The 18147-nt window shown below is 48.6% G+C and overlaps 1 protein-coding gene across 1 annotated transcript; it reads right to left on the bottom strand.

The window, feature by feature from the left end:
* Nucleotides 1–672: 672 nt before the first annotated feature.
* Nucleotides 673–7053, bottom strand: BMP10 (bone morphogenetic protein 10). The gene is made up of 2 exons (XM_004710162.2): nt 6720–7053; nt 673–1656 (listed from the first exon to the last, which is right to left on the bottom strand). The coding sequence occupies exons 1-2, from the start codon at nt 7051–7053 to the stop codon at nt 716–718; spliced, it is 1275 nt and encodes a 424-aa protein (XP_004710219.1). The 3' UTR covers nt 673–715.
* Between the last annotated feature and the right edge of the window lie 11094 nt (nt 7054–18147).

Here is an 18147-nt window from a genome sequence, read left to right as displayed (position 1 = left end):
AGGGACTCTGCACAGGACAGCTAATGTGCTGTTGTGCATCCTCACGCTGACTCCGACTCTCAGCGACTCTGAGACAGTCCTACTGTCCCGGAGGGTTGTCAAGGCTATTGTCTTTCTGAAAGCAGCATGCCACCTCTTTTTCCTGTGGAGCAATGAGTGGGCCAAACGACTGAGCTTTCATTTAGCATCCTAGAGCCTAACCGTTGGACCACCAGGGCCCCTTGTCTCATCACTACCTGGTATGAACCGTCTTGCCGTGAATCCTACTTGGAGAAGGGGTGATTGAGTTCAGGCCGCTCGCTCTTAATATACGGTACACACCTTTGAATGAGTCATGTACCACGAATCCAATTGGCCTAGATAGAACCTGGAGATATTTATACCTTCGTGTATGCACACGTGTCCATACACGGTGTGTCTTTTGATACTATATCTCCGTGTCGGGGTTGTTGCTTGTGTGAAGGACAAGGAAGGGGTGTGGGCCTGCCATTGGCTGTGAGAGACAGCCTTGTCAGCAAACGGCAAATCCAAAGGAAAACAGATCAGAAGGGACCAGAGTTGACAACAGCATACGCGTTTCCAACAGCATCACGACCTGCCCGTTCCCCTAAGGCAGGAAGCCGATATTATCTGTACACCCTCATTAAATAATCTCATTAAATAGGAGCACAATGTACACATTTACAGTTGTTAAATAAGCCAGAGGACGCCTCCCCTATCGACAGCCACATTCAGCGACAGCCATGCCTTCGTATTTAAACTTGTAGGTGACGACGCCCTTGTCTAAGTAGAGGATGGAGATGGGTTCTAGCTTCGTGGGCACGCAGCAGGCTTTGGAAGCCTTCTGGGAATTCTTCAGGTGGACCAAGGCCTGAATGATGGCATGCTTCGTGGGGGTGAGATGCTCGGCCAGGGGATAGTTACAGACCCCGCGGCATTCGTAGGCTTCATATCCAGGCGGAGCGATGATCCAGGAGTCCCACCCGATCTCCTTGAAGTCAATGTAGAGCGGGGTCCGTTTGCAGTAGTTTCCCTTGGCATTCCTTCGGATCCGGGCGGTGGAGTCGTAGATGATGTTGGACCGCAGCTGCAGCAAAGCTTCCTCCCCGGGACCGCTGGAGTAGCCATCCAGGTCCAGGTTGCCCAGCTCCAGCAGTTGCTCATGAGAAATCATTTCATCCAGTTCCTCCTTCTGCTCCTTGCCGCTGCTTTGGTCATCAGAAAACACCACTAGCAAAGGCACATGCTTATTCTGGGCACTGGTGTCTATTTCCAGCTGTCCCCTGCCGAGGTCCCCCACTTCCTCCTGTCTGCTCTCAATGTGGACTTCCAGCTGGTGGTTGGACGTGTCGGACTTTTGCCAACGCCGGACGGCATCTGTGACATCAAAAGTCTCCCACTCGCTGTTGGTCCCATAGATCTCCCCAGACACCAACACCAGCATGTTGCTTTCACGTCCCCCGTCCTCTCTGTCCTCTGGGACTTCATAAATGGTGATTTTCCGGTCGACTCCTTCGTAGAGCATTTGGTCTCTTTGCACCAGGGTGTACAGCCGGAGTTCAGCCATAACGACCTCCTCGTGGTAAGGAATGGACACATTGAAGAGGAGAGGATATTTTCGGAGCCCGTTAAAACTGGCAGGCTGGGAAAATAGATCTGACCAAAAATAAAGAGAGAGAGAGACAACGATTAGATTTTTAATGGGGTTGGGAGAAAAACAGCTGCTTGTTTCAGTAAGGAAAGGGCCTTTCCACGTAGGAAATTTCGTCGGAGGAAGCAGAATGGAACAAACACAGTGTCTGCATTCTCTGATAGAGAACATGCCGACAGGTCAAGGGTGGAAGGCTAAGCTGAATGAGGCGGCCAAGGCGAACGTAAAAGATGCCAGTCTAATGAGTAAGAGGAAACGCACCCCTCCTTCTCGACCAGCTGACGGAGCTTGTGAGGGCGCGCCCCTGGGCGTCTAACCAGTGACAAGCCACGTCATGGGCAATGTGGTGGTGGAGCTGTTTGGGACATTTTTCAGTGTGGAGAACCGCTCAGCTTTGCACACTTGTATGTGGGAGGGGTAGCGCTCACCACCTGGTTCACTTGGCAATGATTTCCCTGGAAACCTCCATTCAAACCTACACTCCACGCTTCACCCAAAGTTTAGCAGTTTGAAGTCAGCCAGCAGCTCCATGGGAGAAAGACCGGAGGCAGCCCAGGAAACACTGGGGGACCCTGATACTCTGACATGAAGGACAGCCCAGCCCCTTTCTTTCTGCATTATCTAGATCTGCTGGTGTGCTACAATAGCAGGGGGGGAGATTTGCCAGAGAGAACAGATGACCCACAGAGGCTAAAATATTGGCTATCTGGCCCTTGAGAGAAAAACTTGCTGAAGGAAGAAGTGGCTTCACAGAAGGTCAACCAGGTAGCCAAAAACCAGTAGGGTCACAGTATGTGGTATTGGGGCATGTGATCTCAATAAGGTGGTTTGGGAGAAAATAAAGTGCAGAGATAGGTTCATTGCCTTGGTAGTAGAGTTCCGGCATCTGACAGAGAGTTGAATACGTATAAAACATTCACTACTGTTCACTAAACAACTTGTTTCAGGAGTTCTTGGGGACATCACGCTTCGTAAAGTCACAGGACATAGAAGAGGGAAGCCGACCCTTGAGGAGATGGACTGACCCAGTGGCTGTAACAATGGGCTTAAACATCATGATTGTGCAGATGGCACAAGACTGGGCAATGCTTCATTCTACAGGGACCAAGTCGATGGCACCCAACCGCCACCACCACCGTTGGATAAACATACCTGCAAATGCTGACTTCATATCTCAGGATTTTACCGTGAACCTAAAGCCCTGTGCACTAGCTTCAGGTAAGCCATGCCCATAAGGAGTCCCTGGGGGCATTTGTTGTCAGAGTATCAAAGGGATCCGGACACCAGTGATGCTCTCACTACCAATGAGCCCATTCTGAATCATAGCAACCCTGTAGGACAGGGTAGAACTGCCCCTATAGACTATAACTCTTTGTGGGACTGGGAAGCCCTGTCTGTCTAGTCTTTCCCCAGGGGAGCTCCTGGTGGTTTTGAACCACTGACCTTGTAGTTAGCAACCCAGCGCACAACCCCTCTGTCACCACTGATGCTGAGGACCACCGATTGAGGCGTTCTCGATCCTCTTTGGCAGTGCTCCTAAGCTACGCAACTACAGCCCAGCTCATGATTTCTTTCTCTCGGTGCCTGTTCCAGACTAGACTCTTCAATCGTCTCCTTTAACTTGACCTGGTTATGTTTGTGCTTACTGCCTCTTTCACACTGTCCCGCAGCTACAAAAGTCATGAAATGAAGGGTTTGATGTGATCATTATATTTTCCTTATAATCTACAATATTAGAAGATATCCAACTTTATTATGACAGCTTCCTCTGAGTACCATTCCAGGTCACCTCTCCCACAGCTGGAGGGAAATAGTAGCCAATGAATCAAATTTAAGCTCACTGGCATGGCTCTCAATACTGTTCAATGGAGTGAATTCAAACTCATGAACTTGTTCAAATGGATGGCTAGCCACTAGAGGGAAAATGGAGGACAGGGGGCTTATTCATACCATCTCCAAGGCCCCTCCCCATTCTGTAATGGACGACGGTTAAGGCCTAACCTCTAGATCCCGCCATCCGTCCGCTACGATACACGGGCCACAGCAATTGTGCCATTAATGTTTGCTGAATGATTGAGTGGATTTTTATAAACTACTGTTGGTCAAGAGACTGAGCTCTCCAATACCTGAGAAAACATTCCTTTGCTTTGCTGTATTTCACCCCTTTGGGTATACGTGTTTTCTGATCTCTGGAAAACCATCATGCCTTGTCTCTACTTAACCGTTGTACTGCAAGACCCAGCTCTAATCCCTTTCTGTGCCGCCCCCTCGCCCTCATTTCCTTATCTAGAAGTTCACTCCCCTCTGAGGGCCTTGAGCACTTACTCTGTAAATATCTCCTCCGGCCTTTACATCTTTGTATTTCAATTGTATTTTTATGAATGAACTGTCCCAACTAACCTGTCCACGTGCATCAGGTAACAGTGCTTGAAGTACCTTGGATGCCTCCCATTTATAACAATACCTGGAACCATGACCATATTGTTTTTTAAAAAAAACTAATTGATAAAATATTGATGAATGGATGATATTGGGCACCAGATCACATGATTGGTGACCATGACATTCAGCTCTTGAATAAGCAAAGGTAACGTGAGAGCTCACCCCACACTGTAAGACTAGAGCCCATGAGCTCTCCTTGAACAGAGTACATGGGAAGACCGAAGATGAGGGAGAGACTGATTGTTCCATGAATAAGGAAACATAGGGTAAAGGTTTCCTATGGTGTGAGGAAGGGGTTACAAAGGTGCACAAGAAAATTGCTGGCAGTGATGTATGTGGTCACTATCTTGATTATGGTGGTGGATTAACAGGTGTTTACATATGCCAAAACTTACCAAATTACACCTTTTAAATGAGTAGTTTGTCATTTGCCATTAATACTTTATTGTTCTGTGCATATGCAAATGAAGTAAATGATAGCTCAAGCCAGAAAAACCAAACTCACTGCCACCCAGTCAATTCTCATTCACCGTGCTCCCCACGGACAGAATAGAACCGCGCCCGTGAGTCTCCAAGGCTGTAAATCTTACAGAAGCCGGCAGCCTCATCTTTCGCTCATGAAGCTCCTGGTGGGTTCAAACTGCTGTCCTTGGGGTTAGCAGTCCAACAAGTACCCCACTATGCCACGAGGGCAAGGGAATGAATGATGGTGGAGCTAATTTGCAAACATCACTTGGCAAACATTGTCTTCTTCCATTCTTGCAATGTCCCCTCAAAGGTCAGGTGCATGGCCACTCGGTTCATTTTACCCTGGAAGATATTGAGCCTCCTGGCAGACAGAGATGATCAGCCATGAGGTAAAGATACGCAGTGCTAGGAGACAAAGGCCTGCCTTGTCACCTTGGAGCGACATTGATTTAGCTAGACTGGAAGATTTGGGTCTTTGTATTCTTGGGGAGCTGTACGGAACAGACCCAGTGGGTCAGAATAGGCATGATAGCAGGCAACAGGGAGACCCCCGTGCAGGATTCTGGCGTCTCCAGGCTGAGCACGCCACCGTAGACCTGCAGAAGTCTGGCAACCGGGTTTCCATTCTCCTGCCTTCAGTAACCCCAAATCATAACAAGTCCTGCCAACTCCACCTCCTAGCCAAGACCAGCCAATTGTGCTCTTTAGGAGAACTGAGAACTGGAAGCAGTCCTATTTTCCCAAGGGATGTAAACATAATTTCCCCACTCGTGCCTGTATCAAGCTGGGAACCCTTAGGGACGGTCCCCACAGAAGAAGGCGGTGCATTTTCAATTCAGCCCCACCTCCAAAAGGAACCTGTAAATTCACATGTTGCTGGATATTATAAATGTTGGAGGTGGATGGATGTCTATAGGCAAAGGGTGGCAATGCTTCCTCGGCATGTATTGCAATGCCTAGAATGTTAAGCACGTTATTAAGAAGAACCAGGGTTGGTCGAGTCCTTCAGAGCAAATGGCGGAATCTCACCTGCAACCTCTACGGAATCACTCAACTCTGGGGCGGGGCTGTCAGCATCCCCGATTTACCAACGAGGAAACAGGGAAGTTAAGCAAACCCTTCTCAGCCGGCTCTCAAAATTCCAACTCCTGAGCGTATCACTTTGACACTGTCTTGCCTGCTCTCCAGAACATCTGGACAACATCAATCTAAGCTCGCTTTCCCCTGTCCCTAACGACTGTACAAGCATAATTGGCAAATATTAAGGAATTAGCTTCGTGAGACCCACAACTCCTACCCCCCACGTTAGGCTGGGGATGGGGAAATTGGCCAATGAACCCCATCTTAAATGAGGGATTCGTTTGCTGCCCCATTCGATTTTGTTACTGAATTTAAAGATCTGGGAGGAGAAACCATTGTTCCGACCAAACTCTTCAAACGTTGTGCATTATCTCTCTTCAGGACCCATCAGTGACCAGCTGGGCCATCAGTTGGGCGCAGACGCATCCCCCAATGTATATACGGTGTGCGAGGCTACGAGGGACCCATCACGCACAGCACACTGTTAAGAAAGAACCTCCTTACACAATTGATCTATGTATTGTGATGAATTGTATGAGCCCAAAAAAATTGAGTAAAAAAAAAGAACTTCCAAAATAAGCCTTTTCACCCCGTTCGAATATTCCTTAAATAAAATCACAAACGGAAAAGCCATGAAAGTATTGAGTGAGGCACAAGTCACCTTTCCCCAGTTTGGGGCTGTTTTCGCCATTCCATTGACATTGGCAGTTGACAACGTGTGCAGTCAATTAAAAGCCAAAATGGAAACTGAGGCCTATCTGGTACACACAGCGATGTGTGTATAGGAGTGGATCCACTTCGTATTCTGGGAGCTCACATTGAACTGTTAAGAAGCCCCCATCACAGTGTCGATGTGGTAGACTTTTTTGAAGGCTTTAGATGAAGACTTTCTTTAATATCTTTTGGGATTCTGAAAGGACCATGTCAGGGTATTTGTAGACCAAAATTTGCATTGCGGGGGGCAGCCCACCCCCTCCCAGTCGGTACCATTCCCACCAATGACTAATTTCCTTGTCGCCTGTGGGGGAAAAAACCAGAAAAGCCGAGCCCATTTTCATCAGCGCAAAGGCGAGCTTACCTTCATTTTTGAAACTCCGAATGATGTTGGCGGACGGCATGGAGGTCCGGTCGGTGGCAAACTTGTTGTAAAGCTCCAGCATGTACTCCGGTGGATCCACTTTGGCCGGATCCTGCAGCGGGATGTCAGAGAGGTTCAACGTCTTGAGAAACTCGTTTTTCATGCTCTGCAGAAGCGCATCCAAGTCGACACCATCTTGCTCGGAGAAGACGTCTTCGAAGAGGGGCATGTCTTCTTCCAGAGGTGACTGCTCAAGACTCATGATGGGGCTGCCAGAAGCCCAGTGAGCCGCCAGGCAGAAGAGAGCGCACAGCCGCAGGGCCGGAGAACCCATGACTCCGCTCGAGCCCCCAGCCCAACCAGGAAGGTTTAGCTCTCCTGGGCTCTAAGTGGCAGCTTTATCTTGCAGAGCGTAAATGTCTCATGTCATCGGAGTTGACAAGTTTGGAAACTCTTTCGCACTCTCTCCCTCCCCCTCCTCCTCCTCCTCTCCCCCCAAAAGGCAGGTTGCAGTAATTGGATAACAAAATCCCCTATAGGGGCCTAACCTTCCTTATCTCCCTACTGTAAACTTGTGCACCAGATTTTGTTTCTATCTTGAGATCCCTTTTGCTTTTAATGAGCATTTTGTAAACAGTCCACATTCTGACACTAACTGAGAGATAGGACCATTTTCTTCTTTCAACTCACTTCCTTTGGCCAAGTTCTGCTTTTATTCATTGCAGTCTCACCCTTGCAGATGAAGTTGCTAGCCGAAATCAAAGTAATACACACCAGTGATGATCTGTATTAATCGGGTGCTGGTGCGTATATCCTTGCGCAAACCTTTTGGAAGAAACACCACCTATCCAACAGCTCCAAGTTGATAGATCCTAATATATTTATACACATTTTTTTGGAAAGAGTGCAAATTTAGAAACAGGACAGTGTGAACTTTATGCTCAATGGCCGTTTCCCTGCAGATTGCGTCTGGTTACCATGACTTAAGAAAGCGTGGCCAGTCCTTAATTAGCATAGCAACTAACATGCACGAAGTGTTCCCTTACAAGCAGTCAGTGTGCTAAGTGCTTTACATAAATCATGGACTGTGCCCCCCACAGTGACCCGATGAGTATCTCCATTCCACAAAGGGGTCTTTAAGGTTAAAGAGCTGGCGAGAGGTCACACAGCTATAAAATGATAGAGCCAGGATTTGAACCCAAGCAGTCTGACCCTTATGCCAAAGGGGAAGCAAAGGAAAATAGCATCCTCGCCCACCACGGTCCCACTAGACCAGGAGGACTCCCTGTGGGAGGCGCCCAGTGCACGGCATCGGGAGAAAGGTCCCCGTTGGTGTCCCCTGCCGTGAATTGTTAATATGACCAAAGTATATCTGTCAGATCTAGTAGAGGGAAATCAACTGGGTCCCGAAATTACTCCAAGTGCAGTGTGGGCAACAGGATATTAAGTGGGATGACAATCCTGGGACGGAAAGGGAAAGAGTGACAATGGTCACGCCTACTGTAGGGGAGGCAAATCGGTTCCATCTTGTCTTCTAACCCTACTGTGTGCAGAAGGCAGTCTTGACACAGTCATGCAGTCCGGGTGACTCTGGGGACGACTCCTGGGGGTGATTTCCACAGTGAAGCCGAGGCATTGACGGGTCCTCTCAGACTTGTTCTGTGCACTTACTGATGCATTACTTGGGCGCCCTGGAGCTGTGTCCACAGGGCACACTTGAACATGTGAATGCTCTTTTGTCAGAGTTAAACTGCCCCACAATGACCCCGTGAGGTTAAGGACAATGTTTGTGCTTGACTTGGGGGCTACAGGTGCCCCAAGGGTTGCAATCGTGTTCTGGGTCCGTCCCCCTCCCCAATCCCAAAATTGTACTGCGCCCTTTTGAATGACCGTGGAAGGGGCTGTCTCTTGAAGAGAAGCCCTTCCTCACTGCCAGCGGTGTGTTATGTGCTTGTAGATTTCAAGTCAAGGTTCCACTTGAGGTCAAGCTTCTGACCCCCTTGTTAAAAGTCAGTGGGCCCCTGGAAAGAGATGATAGCCTGTGCAGGCCCACAAGGGAGGCCGTGGGCCGGCCCCCAGGCTGTGGGTGACGGCTTTTTGCATGACGTTCTTGACAGCATACCATTAAGGCCCTTCTTAGCACGTCCCACATGGAGACAAGCACCCGCTTCTCTTCACACGCACAGAGGTGTCAGCACACACTCCACAACCCTGAGCGACAGGCAGGCATGTGTGTGTCCCTGTCCCCGGACAGCTGAGTAAGTGCTGGTTCTTGTAGGGGCGGAGGGGGTGGGGCGCTGGTCTCCGAGGCAAAGAGGGTCCCCTGGCCCTGCAGATTTCTGCTTCTTTACATTCCTGGGGGTGAAAGCAGGTGCCCGAGATGTCACTGGCTCCCCTATGTCTGGTGGTAAAAGAATTCTGTATGGTATTTCTCCAGAAAAATGCTTTATACCTATGGGCGATTGAAGGAGAACACATCTCAGTGCCCACGTGTTCTTTTGTGGTTGTTTGTTTTAATATAACCTTTCATAAGTATCTCTAACCCTCACGTCTGGGTTTCATGCTTGGAAGAAGGAGGCAAAGGCTCTGTTCTTCTGGGTCTGGGATGCTTGACATCGGTATCCCTGTGCTTGCCTGCTGAACTTGTTTTGGATGGATCTCACCTGACTCTACAGAATTAAAATACCTCTCCATCCCTTCCCCTGTCTGGACTGTTTCGGCCACAATTGGTTGTATCGTTTTGCCCTGAGCTCGTTACTTTGGCAGCATGAATGATAGCCTAATTTGGCAGCAAATATCAGTGAAGCAAGAGATGTATTCCACTGGGCCAATTCACTGAACAAGCCCCCTTGGAATCTTAAAGAGCAGAGATGTCACTCTGAGGACAGAGACGTGCCTGACCCAAGCCACGGGTCTTCAATGGCCTCAGAGGCCTGCGCAAGTTGACCAGGGAATCGGGAAGAATGGAGCAGCATGATATTGCTGAAGAATATTGAATGGGCACTTGGACTGACAGAAGAATATGTCCATCTGCCTTGAAAGAAGTGCACCAGGAATGCGCTTTAGAAATGAGGATGTGCGCCCACGTCTCACGTACGTTGGGCATGTTATTCGGAGGGGACCTGTCCCTGGAGGAGGACATGATGCTTGAGAAAGCAGAGGGTCAGCAGAAAAAGAGGAAGGCTCTCCACAAGATGGGCTGACACAGTGGGCGATGATGGTGCAAGACCAGGCAGTGTTTCTTTCTGCTGGACGTGGGATTGCTATGTGTCGGAACTAACCTGACACTACCCAATAACAACAGTGCATATTGTGTCTCGCTCCTGTAAGAGAAGACTGAGGAGCGTTCCTTTGATGAGTCAGGATGTAAAAGGCATGTTTAGATGTTTTAAGAAAAAGGATGTGGAAGATGAAATATTAATTATACATCAAGCTTTTCAAACTCCAATGCAAAAAAGCCCTGGGACCTCTACTGCGCAGTGTTCTGAGGCATCCTTTGGTCGCTTTCCTATAACTGTACAGATTTTGAAGGATCTAACAGTGAATTCTTTCAGACTCCCAAAGACATCTGAGACAGTTCCAGATAAGCTTGAGGGTCACTAGACAAGACCCTTATGTACCTTGCTGTGCCCTGTGACTACTGAGAAGGCCATGAACAGATGCAGTTGATAAGAGTTCTCTTGGCTGACACGAAGTCAATGTAAGTGATTATCTTTGAACATAATTCTGGATTCCTCGAATGCCCTCCACTGTGGCCCCACTTCAGAAGCATTACATTACTTCTTTCTACTTTCTCAGGAATGTTCAGGCCTTTAGGGTACTCCTCCTCAAGCCAGAGGTGATCATAAAAATATTAAATGGACCAAGAGCGGAGTTCCCACCCATCAGAATAGATACTATCTGCTGTGCTAGAATACAGGACCAGCAGCCTCCAACTTTATCTCTGGAGCTTGGAATTCTGTAGAAACTGGAGAGGAGTCCGGGAGGCAGGCTAGAACAACTGTGGACCAAATCATATGGCAGTATCTTAATACTTTAGCAACCAACATCACTTTGTTACCTGTAACAGTTGAATGTAAGTCCTGCCCCAAATTCCTAAGTAAGAGCTGTACAAGCTACACGCTCTGAAAACCCCTGGTCGTGGAATTGATTTGGATGAACAGCATCCCTAGAGCACAAGTGGAACTGCCCCTTAGGGGTTTCTACTCTGGACATCCTTACAAGAACAGACAGCCTCGTCTTTCCCCTGGGGAATGGATCAGAACTGCTGACCTTGTGGTTGGCAGCCTAATGTGTAACACACTACCCCTTACACACTAGCCAGACTCAAACTCACTGCCATCGAGCCAATTCCGACTCGTAGCAACCATCTATAAGAAACTTTCTGAGGGGCTAAATCTTGATGGGAGTTGAAAGTCTCATCATGGCAGCTAGGCTTGAACTGCCAACCTTGTGCTCAGCAGCCCAACTCAGAATCCAGTGTGCCACGAGGGCTCCTTCGATGTAGCAAAGTCAAACCGAGGGTAGACAGCATGCCTGGATGACCCCGTGTCTGCTTCTAGAATCTTCTCTCTGGCTGCCCTCATATTCTTCAATACAGATATTGCCAACCATGCCCAGACCTAGGAAACAATTTGGGGTCACAGAACTCCTGCTCTTCCCCTTGGCCATCGTCTGTCTCCATATCTCCCTAGGAGGCTCAAAGTTGTTTTCGCAATGGCATTGAGAGGAGCCCATGCTTTCAGTCGGAAAGTGTCCCGTGCCTCTATGGACGACTCCGCATTTAGGTCCCTGCTTCCTCCTGCTAGCTGCTTGTCAGGTGGCTCTCCTGCGCCCACACATGGAGCTCCGCTTTGCTCCTCAACTCCTTGAATGTGTGTGGCTTGAATCGTTTCTTAGCTCCTTCACACTTCAAGGCCTGTGTTGTGAGTTTTCAGCAATAATTGGGGCTGTTGGTGCGAGGTTTCCAGTCGGTTCCAGCCCACAGTGACCCCGCGGACCACAGAAGGAAGCCCTGCCCGGTCCTGCCCCTCCTCAAAGCCTCTCCCCTGCCCCAGCCCATGGTCACAGCCACGGTGTCAATTCCTCTCCTTAAAGACCTTCCTCTTTTTCGCTGCCCCTCTGCTTTACCAAACACAATGTCCTTCTCCAGGGACTGGCTTCTCCCGCAACCTGTCCGAAGGATGGAAAACGAAGTCTCGCCGTCCTGACCTCTCAAGAGCCCTCTGGCCGTACTTCTTCGAAGCCGGACTTGTTTGTCTTTCACATTTCATCATCGGGTAGGAATAAGAAAGACTCAGGCCTTGATAATGTGCCTTCCTTCAACAAAAATGTATTGTGTGTACTGTCCGCGTGTTAGGCACCGTTCACAGTCAAAACCTGCAGGAAACAGACAAGGACCCTGACCTTGTGGAGGTTACTGTCGAGCAGAGAGGAGAGAGACATGAGGCATGTACACAGATCCACTGCAGGGCACATAGGGTACTGCACACTGTGTGGTGGAAAGAGAAAGTCAAACAAAGGGATGGGAAGTACTGAGGAACAAGCTTTCTTTTAACGGTCAAAGCTAGCGAATGCCTCCCCAGCAGAGGGGAGGAAGTCAGCCACGCAGGCCCAGAGAGGAAGACTATTGGAGGGAAAGAGAACAGACATTGCAAAGACTCTGAGGCTGGGGAGGGGTAAGCACCCGCGAGAAGGTCAGGGTGGTGGGAGAGACACGGAGCCATGAGGAGAGTCGCAGGAAATTAGGTCCAAAATCAAGCACGGGCTGGACCGACTAGGAGGTCTTGGTTTGTGTGATTTGTAATAGTCCCCCCTCCTATAAGAAATCCATGTTAATGAAGACAACTGCACAATGACAGGAGAGAATTGTATCCCACGTGTTCCTATTGGCCAGGTTGGCACAATACAACTACCTATCACAGCTCCCAAACTTCCAAACGGAGAGGGGGGAGTCTTGGGTGAAGGGAAGGCAATATGCAACAAGATGGCGGAAGCTACTGGAAGATAAACAAGGGTCAAAGGCAACAGAAGTGATAGTTATTAAGTACCTGATCCTCTGTGTAAATGCACGCATAGACACAGAGGCTGAACCCTGGGCGGGAGGTGGGGAAGAACATGGGAATGTACCCACAAATCCATATAGGCAGTTATATAGAATGGCCTCAGTGGCGGTGAGTTTTGGGTTATTTACCTGTGGGGACAAAGGCAAGGAGACTCCTCCATATAACCTTGAGGGAATCAGTCACTGGGCCCGGGGGATCATCAGGACCACCGTCTCGGGGGACATCAAAGCCAATTGACATAACACAGTCCACAGAGGGATGAGGACTCATTGGACTCCACCATGAACTTGTGAACGTCACCGACAACCTCTTCACAGAAAGACCTCAGATCCACGCACGGTCGCATGTTCCAGTAAAGGGGCCAGGGCTTTCTTTGTAAGGGACACGAGGGGAGCGATCACAACATATGTGCTGACTCCAACGGTGAGCTGGAGAAAAACAACATGCCGAGCACTCACATCACAGCTCGTCGCCACGGAATACTGCCACTGCAGAAGGGCACAGCGACGGCTGGCCTGCCCTTCTGCGTCTGCCCTCGCCCCTGCCAGTGTGTTTGCCACATGGCCGCCAATCCTCCTGAGACAGCTGCTCCTCTGCTCACCGAGAAAGGAAGACCATGTGGGACCCCGGCCCTGACAAGACAGCTCGGGGGCATTGCAGGAAGAGCTCAATGGAACAGAACAAAGGGTCTGAGGAAGAGAACCGTACACCCATGACATACTGAGATCTACTAGCTAACAGTGGTTTGATAAGTTCTGGGAACGTTTAGGACATTCGATTGCTTCTGTGAAAGATCAACTTTGACTGTGACCCTTCATCTTGGTAGCACAGAGGCCCTGAGGGGCAGTCCTCAGTGGGGGGAATCCTTTCACCCAAAGAACTGATGCCTCACATGCTATCAGCATATTAGAAGATGACTGGGAAATCCATAAATGATCATGCGATTTCCCTTTTCTTTAAGAAAAAAAAAAGGCCTACAAGTCAGCCCACATTTCGAAAAATGATAACAATAATGCTCTCCATAAGCCTCCAAGGTAGCAAATTAGCAATATTACATAATTATTATTACGGTGACCTTGAGGAAAAAAATCTTTATTGAGAATTGTGGAAAATAGCCCACTCCCCAATTACATTCTTTTCATAACTTTTTTTCCTATAAGTCTATGCGCCCCAAAGGATACAGCAAGTTCATAAGTTCTAGATGTACAATTCGGTGATACTTTTGACATTCTCTGAGTGGTGTAACTTTTCTTGCTCTCCTTCTCCAAATGATCTCACCCCTGTTAATGTAAAGCTATCACCTCTAAGCTTCCCTGCTGACCATTTGAGATCCGTTTGTGATACAGCAAGCTGTCTTTACAAAAGCACATTTACAGGATAAACGAGGTAACCCTTACGTGGCATGTAAGGTTCCTTATCTGTATTTTTGAGTAGCATTTTCATCCGTCTAGATGGCTACCTTTTTTCCCCTTGCAGCTGTGACTTAAGAGGCCAAGGCTAAAAGCAAAACCAGGCCCGCTGACCCAGGCTGTCCCGAGAGTGAAAGAGACCGTCCGCCAGCTTGCTCTCAGAATCCTCAGAGGTGTTTGACAGCCGCACTAAGCAACCACCCGGAGTCCAAAGACAAAGAAGTAAACCCAGCCAGGGCGCTCTGCCACAGCCCGGAGATAAGTCAAGCCCTTTAACACCAGAGGCTGCTAAGGGTTTATTCCACACTCTCAGCCAGATAAGCTGCCATTCATGCCTCATCAGACACTCCGATCTGGAAAACAGCTGAGAGGGGAAGCTAAGAGACACGAATGCGTGCAAGCGCTTCTGTGACGAAAATGAGCAGGTTGCAAGCTGGTTTGACTCCAGGCCCAAGAGAAGCCACCAAGGGCCCGGGTCTCAAGGAGCTGCGTCTGTGCAAGCATGTTCCTGGGGAGACGGCCCCCGCATGTGATCCCCCCGAGGGTCGGCCATTAGCGCCCACTCTCTGAGCCTGCGAATCCCTGCGGGGTACCCACGGTGCGAGCCCTCCACTGCTAACCGAAATGTTGGCGGTTCGAATTCACCCAGAGAGACCTAGACAGCGAGGGCTGGTGTTTGCCTTGAAAAACAAGAGCAAAACCACTGTGGCCGCAACAAAGAATCAAGAGCCATTGATATTCGATGGGGCACGTTTATTCCCTGACGCACACAAGGCCGGCGTTGTGGCTACAGAACCTTTGGACTTAAACAATAACACGGTGGTTAGTGGGTGAAAAGCACAGGTCTCACTCTGCATTTGTTTTCTGATCTTGCAGGTTCAACTGAGAGCCAAAAGGTTGTTTGAACAGCTCTTGAGACTAGGTTCCAAACACACATGGAGCGCTTTAAACAGCCGGTTTAGGATAGCCACTCACTGCCATTGAGTCAATCCGACTCATAGCGACCCTCTAAGACATAGTAGAATGTCACCTGTAGGTTTCTGAGAAGGTAACTCTTGTTTGTTTGTTTTTTTCAATCATTGTATTGGGGGCTCCTACAGCTCTTATCTCAATCCATCCATCCAAATGTGTCCAGCACATTTGGACATTTGTTGCCATCATCATTGTCAAAGCATTTGCTTTCTACGTGAGCCCATGATATCACCTCCTCATTTTTCCCCTCTCTTACAAACCCTTGATAATTTATAAATTATTATTTTTTTCATGTCTGACAGTGTCTGATGTCTCCCTTCACCCACTTTTCTGTCGTTCGTCCCCCAGAGAGGGGGTTATATATAGATCATTGTAATCGGTTTCCCCTTTCTACCCCACCTTCCCTTTACCCTTCTGGTATCGCTACTCTCATTATTGGTCCTAAGGGGTTTATCTGTCCTGGATTCCCTGTGTTTCCAGTTCTTATCTGAACCAGTGTACATGCTCTGGTCTAGCCAGACTTGTAAGATAGAATTGGGATCATGATAGTGGTGGTGGTGGGGGAGCAGTAAAGAACTAGAGGAAAGTTGTATGTTTCATCATTGCTCTATCGCACCTGGCTCGTCTCCTCCGCATGACCCTTCTCTAAGGGGGTGTCCAGTTGCCTACAGATGGGCTTCGGGTCTCCACAACTGTAGCTCTTTACAGGAGTGGAAAGCCTCCTCTTTTGCCCACAGAGTGGCTGGTGGTTTCGTCCTGCTGACCTTGAGGTTAGTAGCCCAACTTGTAACCATGATGCCACCAGGGCTCCTTTGTAGGCGTAGAGTCCATGTAATTGGTTTTTGAGGAAGTCATCAGGCCACGATGAAAAACCCTGAGGCTCTGATTATAAATCCGTTACTGAGTGATTGGCTTCTCTGCCATAGCGGGTAACGGTGACCTCCCCAGGTAGAATGAATCCTGTAATGTTCATAGATGTCCTGGGGTGGGGGGCGGGGTCCAAATGCAAAGATTCCATCTAGTTTTCCAGCAGGACAGGCAAGAGAGCTACAAGGTCAAGACAAGCCACACATAAAACTTGAAAAGTAGCTTGGATGATAGACATCTAGGAGGAAGACGAGTGGTTTCATGAAAAGATTCACTTCAGTCCAAATCAATGTGTGGCTCTCGGTGCCCATAGCGTGATACTACACAATGCTGCAACACCACACCCCGTACCCACTGCTGTTGAGTCGATGCCAATGCAGAGTAACCCTAAAAAAGGAATTGGTTTCCCAAAGCTGGTTTTTTTTAAGTTTATTAACACATAATCCACATAGCACACAACTCAATAGTTCAATCGTAACAAGAAGTGTTGTACACTCGTCACCCCCAACCTCCCCTGCCATACTCCCAAGAAACCATTAACCCAGTTACTGTCTCTAGATTCACCCTTCCTGGATTTCATATACTGAAAAACATACACAAACAACAAGCAAACAATGCTGACAACAACAACACAATAAAACCGAGAAAAACAAGAACAACTTTAAAATGGGTCAAAAGGGAGAGCAAATGATAAGGCATTAAATTTTACCCTTACTATATCTCCCATAACCCACTTGCCAGTGCACTCTGCCTGCAAGCAAGGCTATTCACCTGCCTGGTCCATGGTTGGGGGGCATGATGCTCATGAAAGCAGACAGACATCTCTTTCCTCGCGCTGTAGCTGATGGGTTACAACCACCCCCTTTTCCATTAGCAGGGGAGTGCTTCACTCCTGCAGCACCAGGCTCCTTTGTCCAATGATACAGAATGTTATAAAAGGAGCCGATTTATGTCACAATCCCCTGAGCTACGGAAGAATAAGACTAATTCTGCCTTGCAGACTCATGGAGCCTCAAAGTGGGAAGGACCACCAGCGGTCAGCATGGCTGGCCCTGGACAGTCTGAAGGAAAAGAGACAAAGGAGGAAGAAATAGCCGGGCCCTGCCTTATCAGTGGGCAGCTCCTTCTCTGGCCACTTTCACTTGACAAGGGCAGCAGTCTACATGCCAGAAGAGCTTCTTGGAGAAGGCTTCCGTATCGGCGAGATAGCCTAAGAGGTGCGGAGCAGCGTGCATTTCTTTGTGAGTCAGACACGACAGGGGACGGACCCATCTTCACTAGATGCCACTCACAGAACAAGTGGGGCGGGAGAAATGAAAAGCCGTCGGAAATCTTTGGCTGTAAGTAATGTTAAGGTGGCAAATCTATTTACAGATCCCTCCTTCTGGTTTCTAAACTAGACGGGTCGTTATTTCTGCTTTAAAAGTCTTAGTCACCTCCCAGGAACAGGCACTTTCTTTTTTTCGTTCTTCCCTTCGATGGAAAAAGGTCAGATGACAAGAGTCAAGTTCCAGTCCAATCATGTGATGTCATAGAACAGCAATTCGGCTTAAGCAACCCTGGCGGAGCAATGTGACTATATGACCAGCACATGACAAAGGGAATCTAAGTTAAACACCTGCAAGGACGCTGCCACTGGCACTATCTCAGCCGGGTGCACGTCCAACCTTCCCAATGCCACGGCCCTTTGATACAGTTCCTCGTGTTGTGGTGACCCCCAACCATCAAATGATTTTCATTGCTACTTCATAACCGTCATTTTGCTACTGTGATGAATCAGGCAACCCCTGTGAAAGGGTCGTTCAACCCCCAAAGGGGTCACGACCCACAGGTTGAGAACCACTGTCTTAGAGGATTCCTTCACACACCCTCCAAAATTCATAGTGACTTACACACCAGCCCCGTGTGTATCAGACACACTGGTTAATTACCCCTGGGGATTGGGGATGGTTGGGATTGCTAATGGCACAGGAATTTTCGTGAAGGATAACAGGATTCTCAAAATAGCCAACCAGACATGTGAAAGGAGCTTGGATCGCTGACTTGTAGAAAAATGTAGAACTTTCTCAAAGAAAGGCTTACAGTCACTTTGATTCTGTGATTCTCATCTCCCTG

This window comes from Echinops telfairi, unplaced genomic scaffold (genome assembly GCF_000313985.2).
Source record: "Echinops telfairi isolate 266 unplaced genomic scaffold, ASM31398v2 ScPeMD7_2573;HRSCAF=3158, whole genome shotgun sequence".
Taxonomy (NCBI): Eukaryota; Metazoa; Chordata; class Mammalia; order Afrosoricida; family Tenrecidae; genus Echinops; species Echinops telfairi.
This window is presented reverse-complemented; position numbering and strand designations above follow the sequence as displayed.

What these genes read in the sequence shown, in the direction of transcription:
- BMP10 (XM_004710162.2), bottom strand. Translation starts at nt 7,053, where the DNA reads ATGGGTTCTCCGGCCCTGCGGCTGTGCGCTCTCTTCTGCCTGGCGGCT. An exon ending in TCGGAGTTTCAAAAATGAAG is followed by an intron (nt 1,657 to 6,719) that starts GTAAGCTCGCCT and finishes ATTTTTGGTCAG; the next exon opens with ATCTATTTTCCCAGCCTGCC.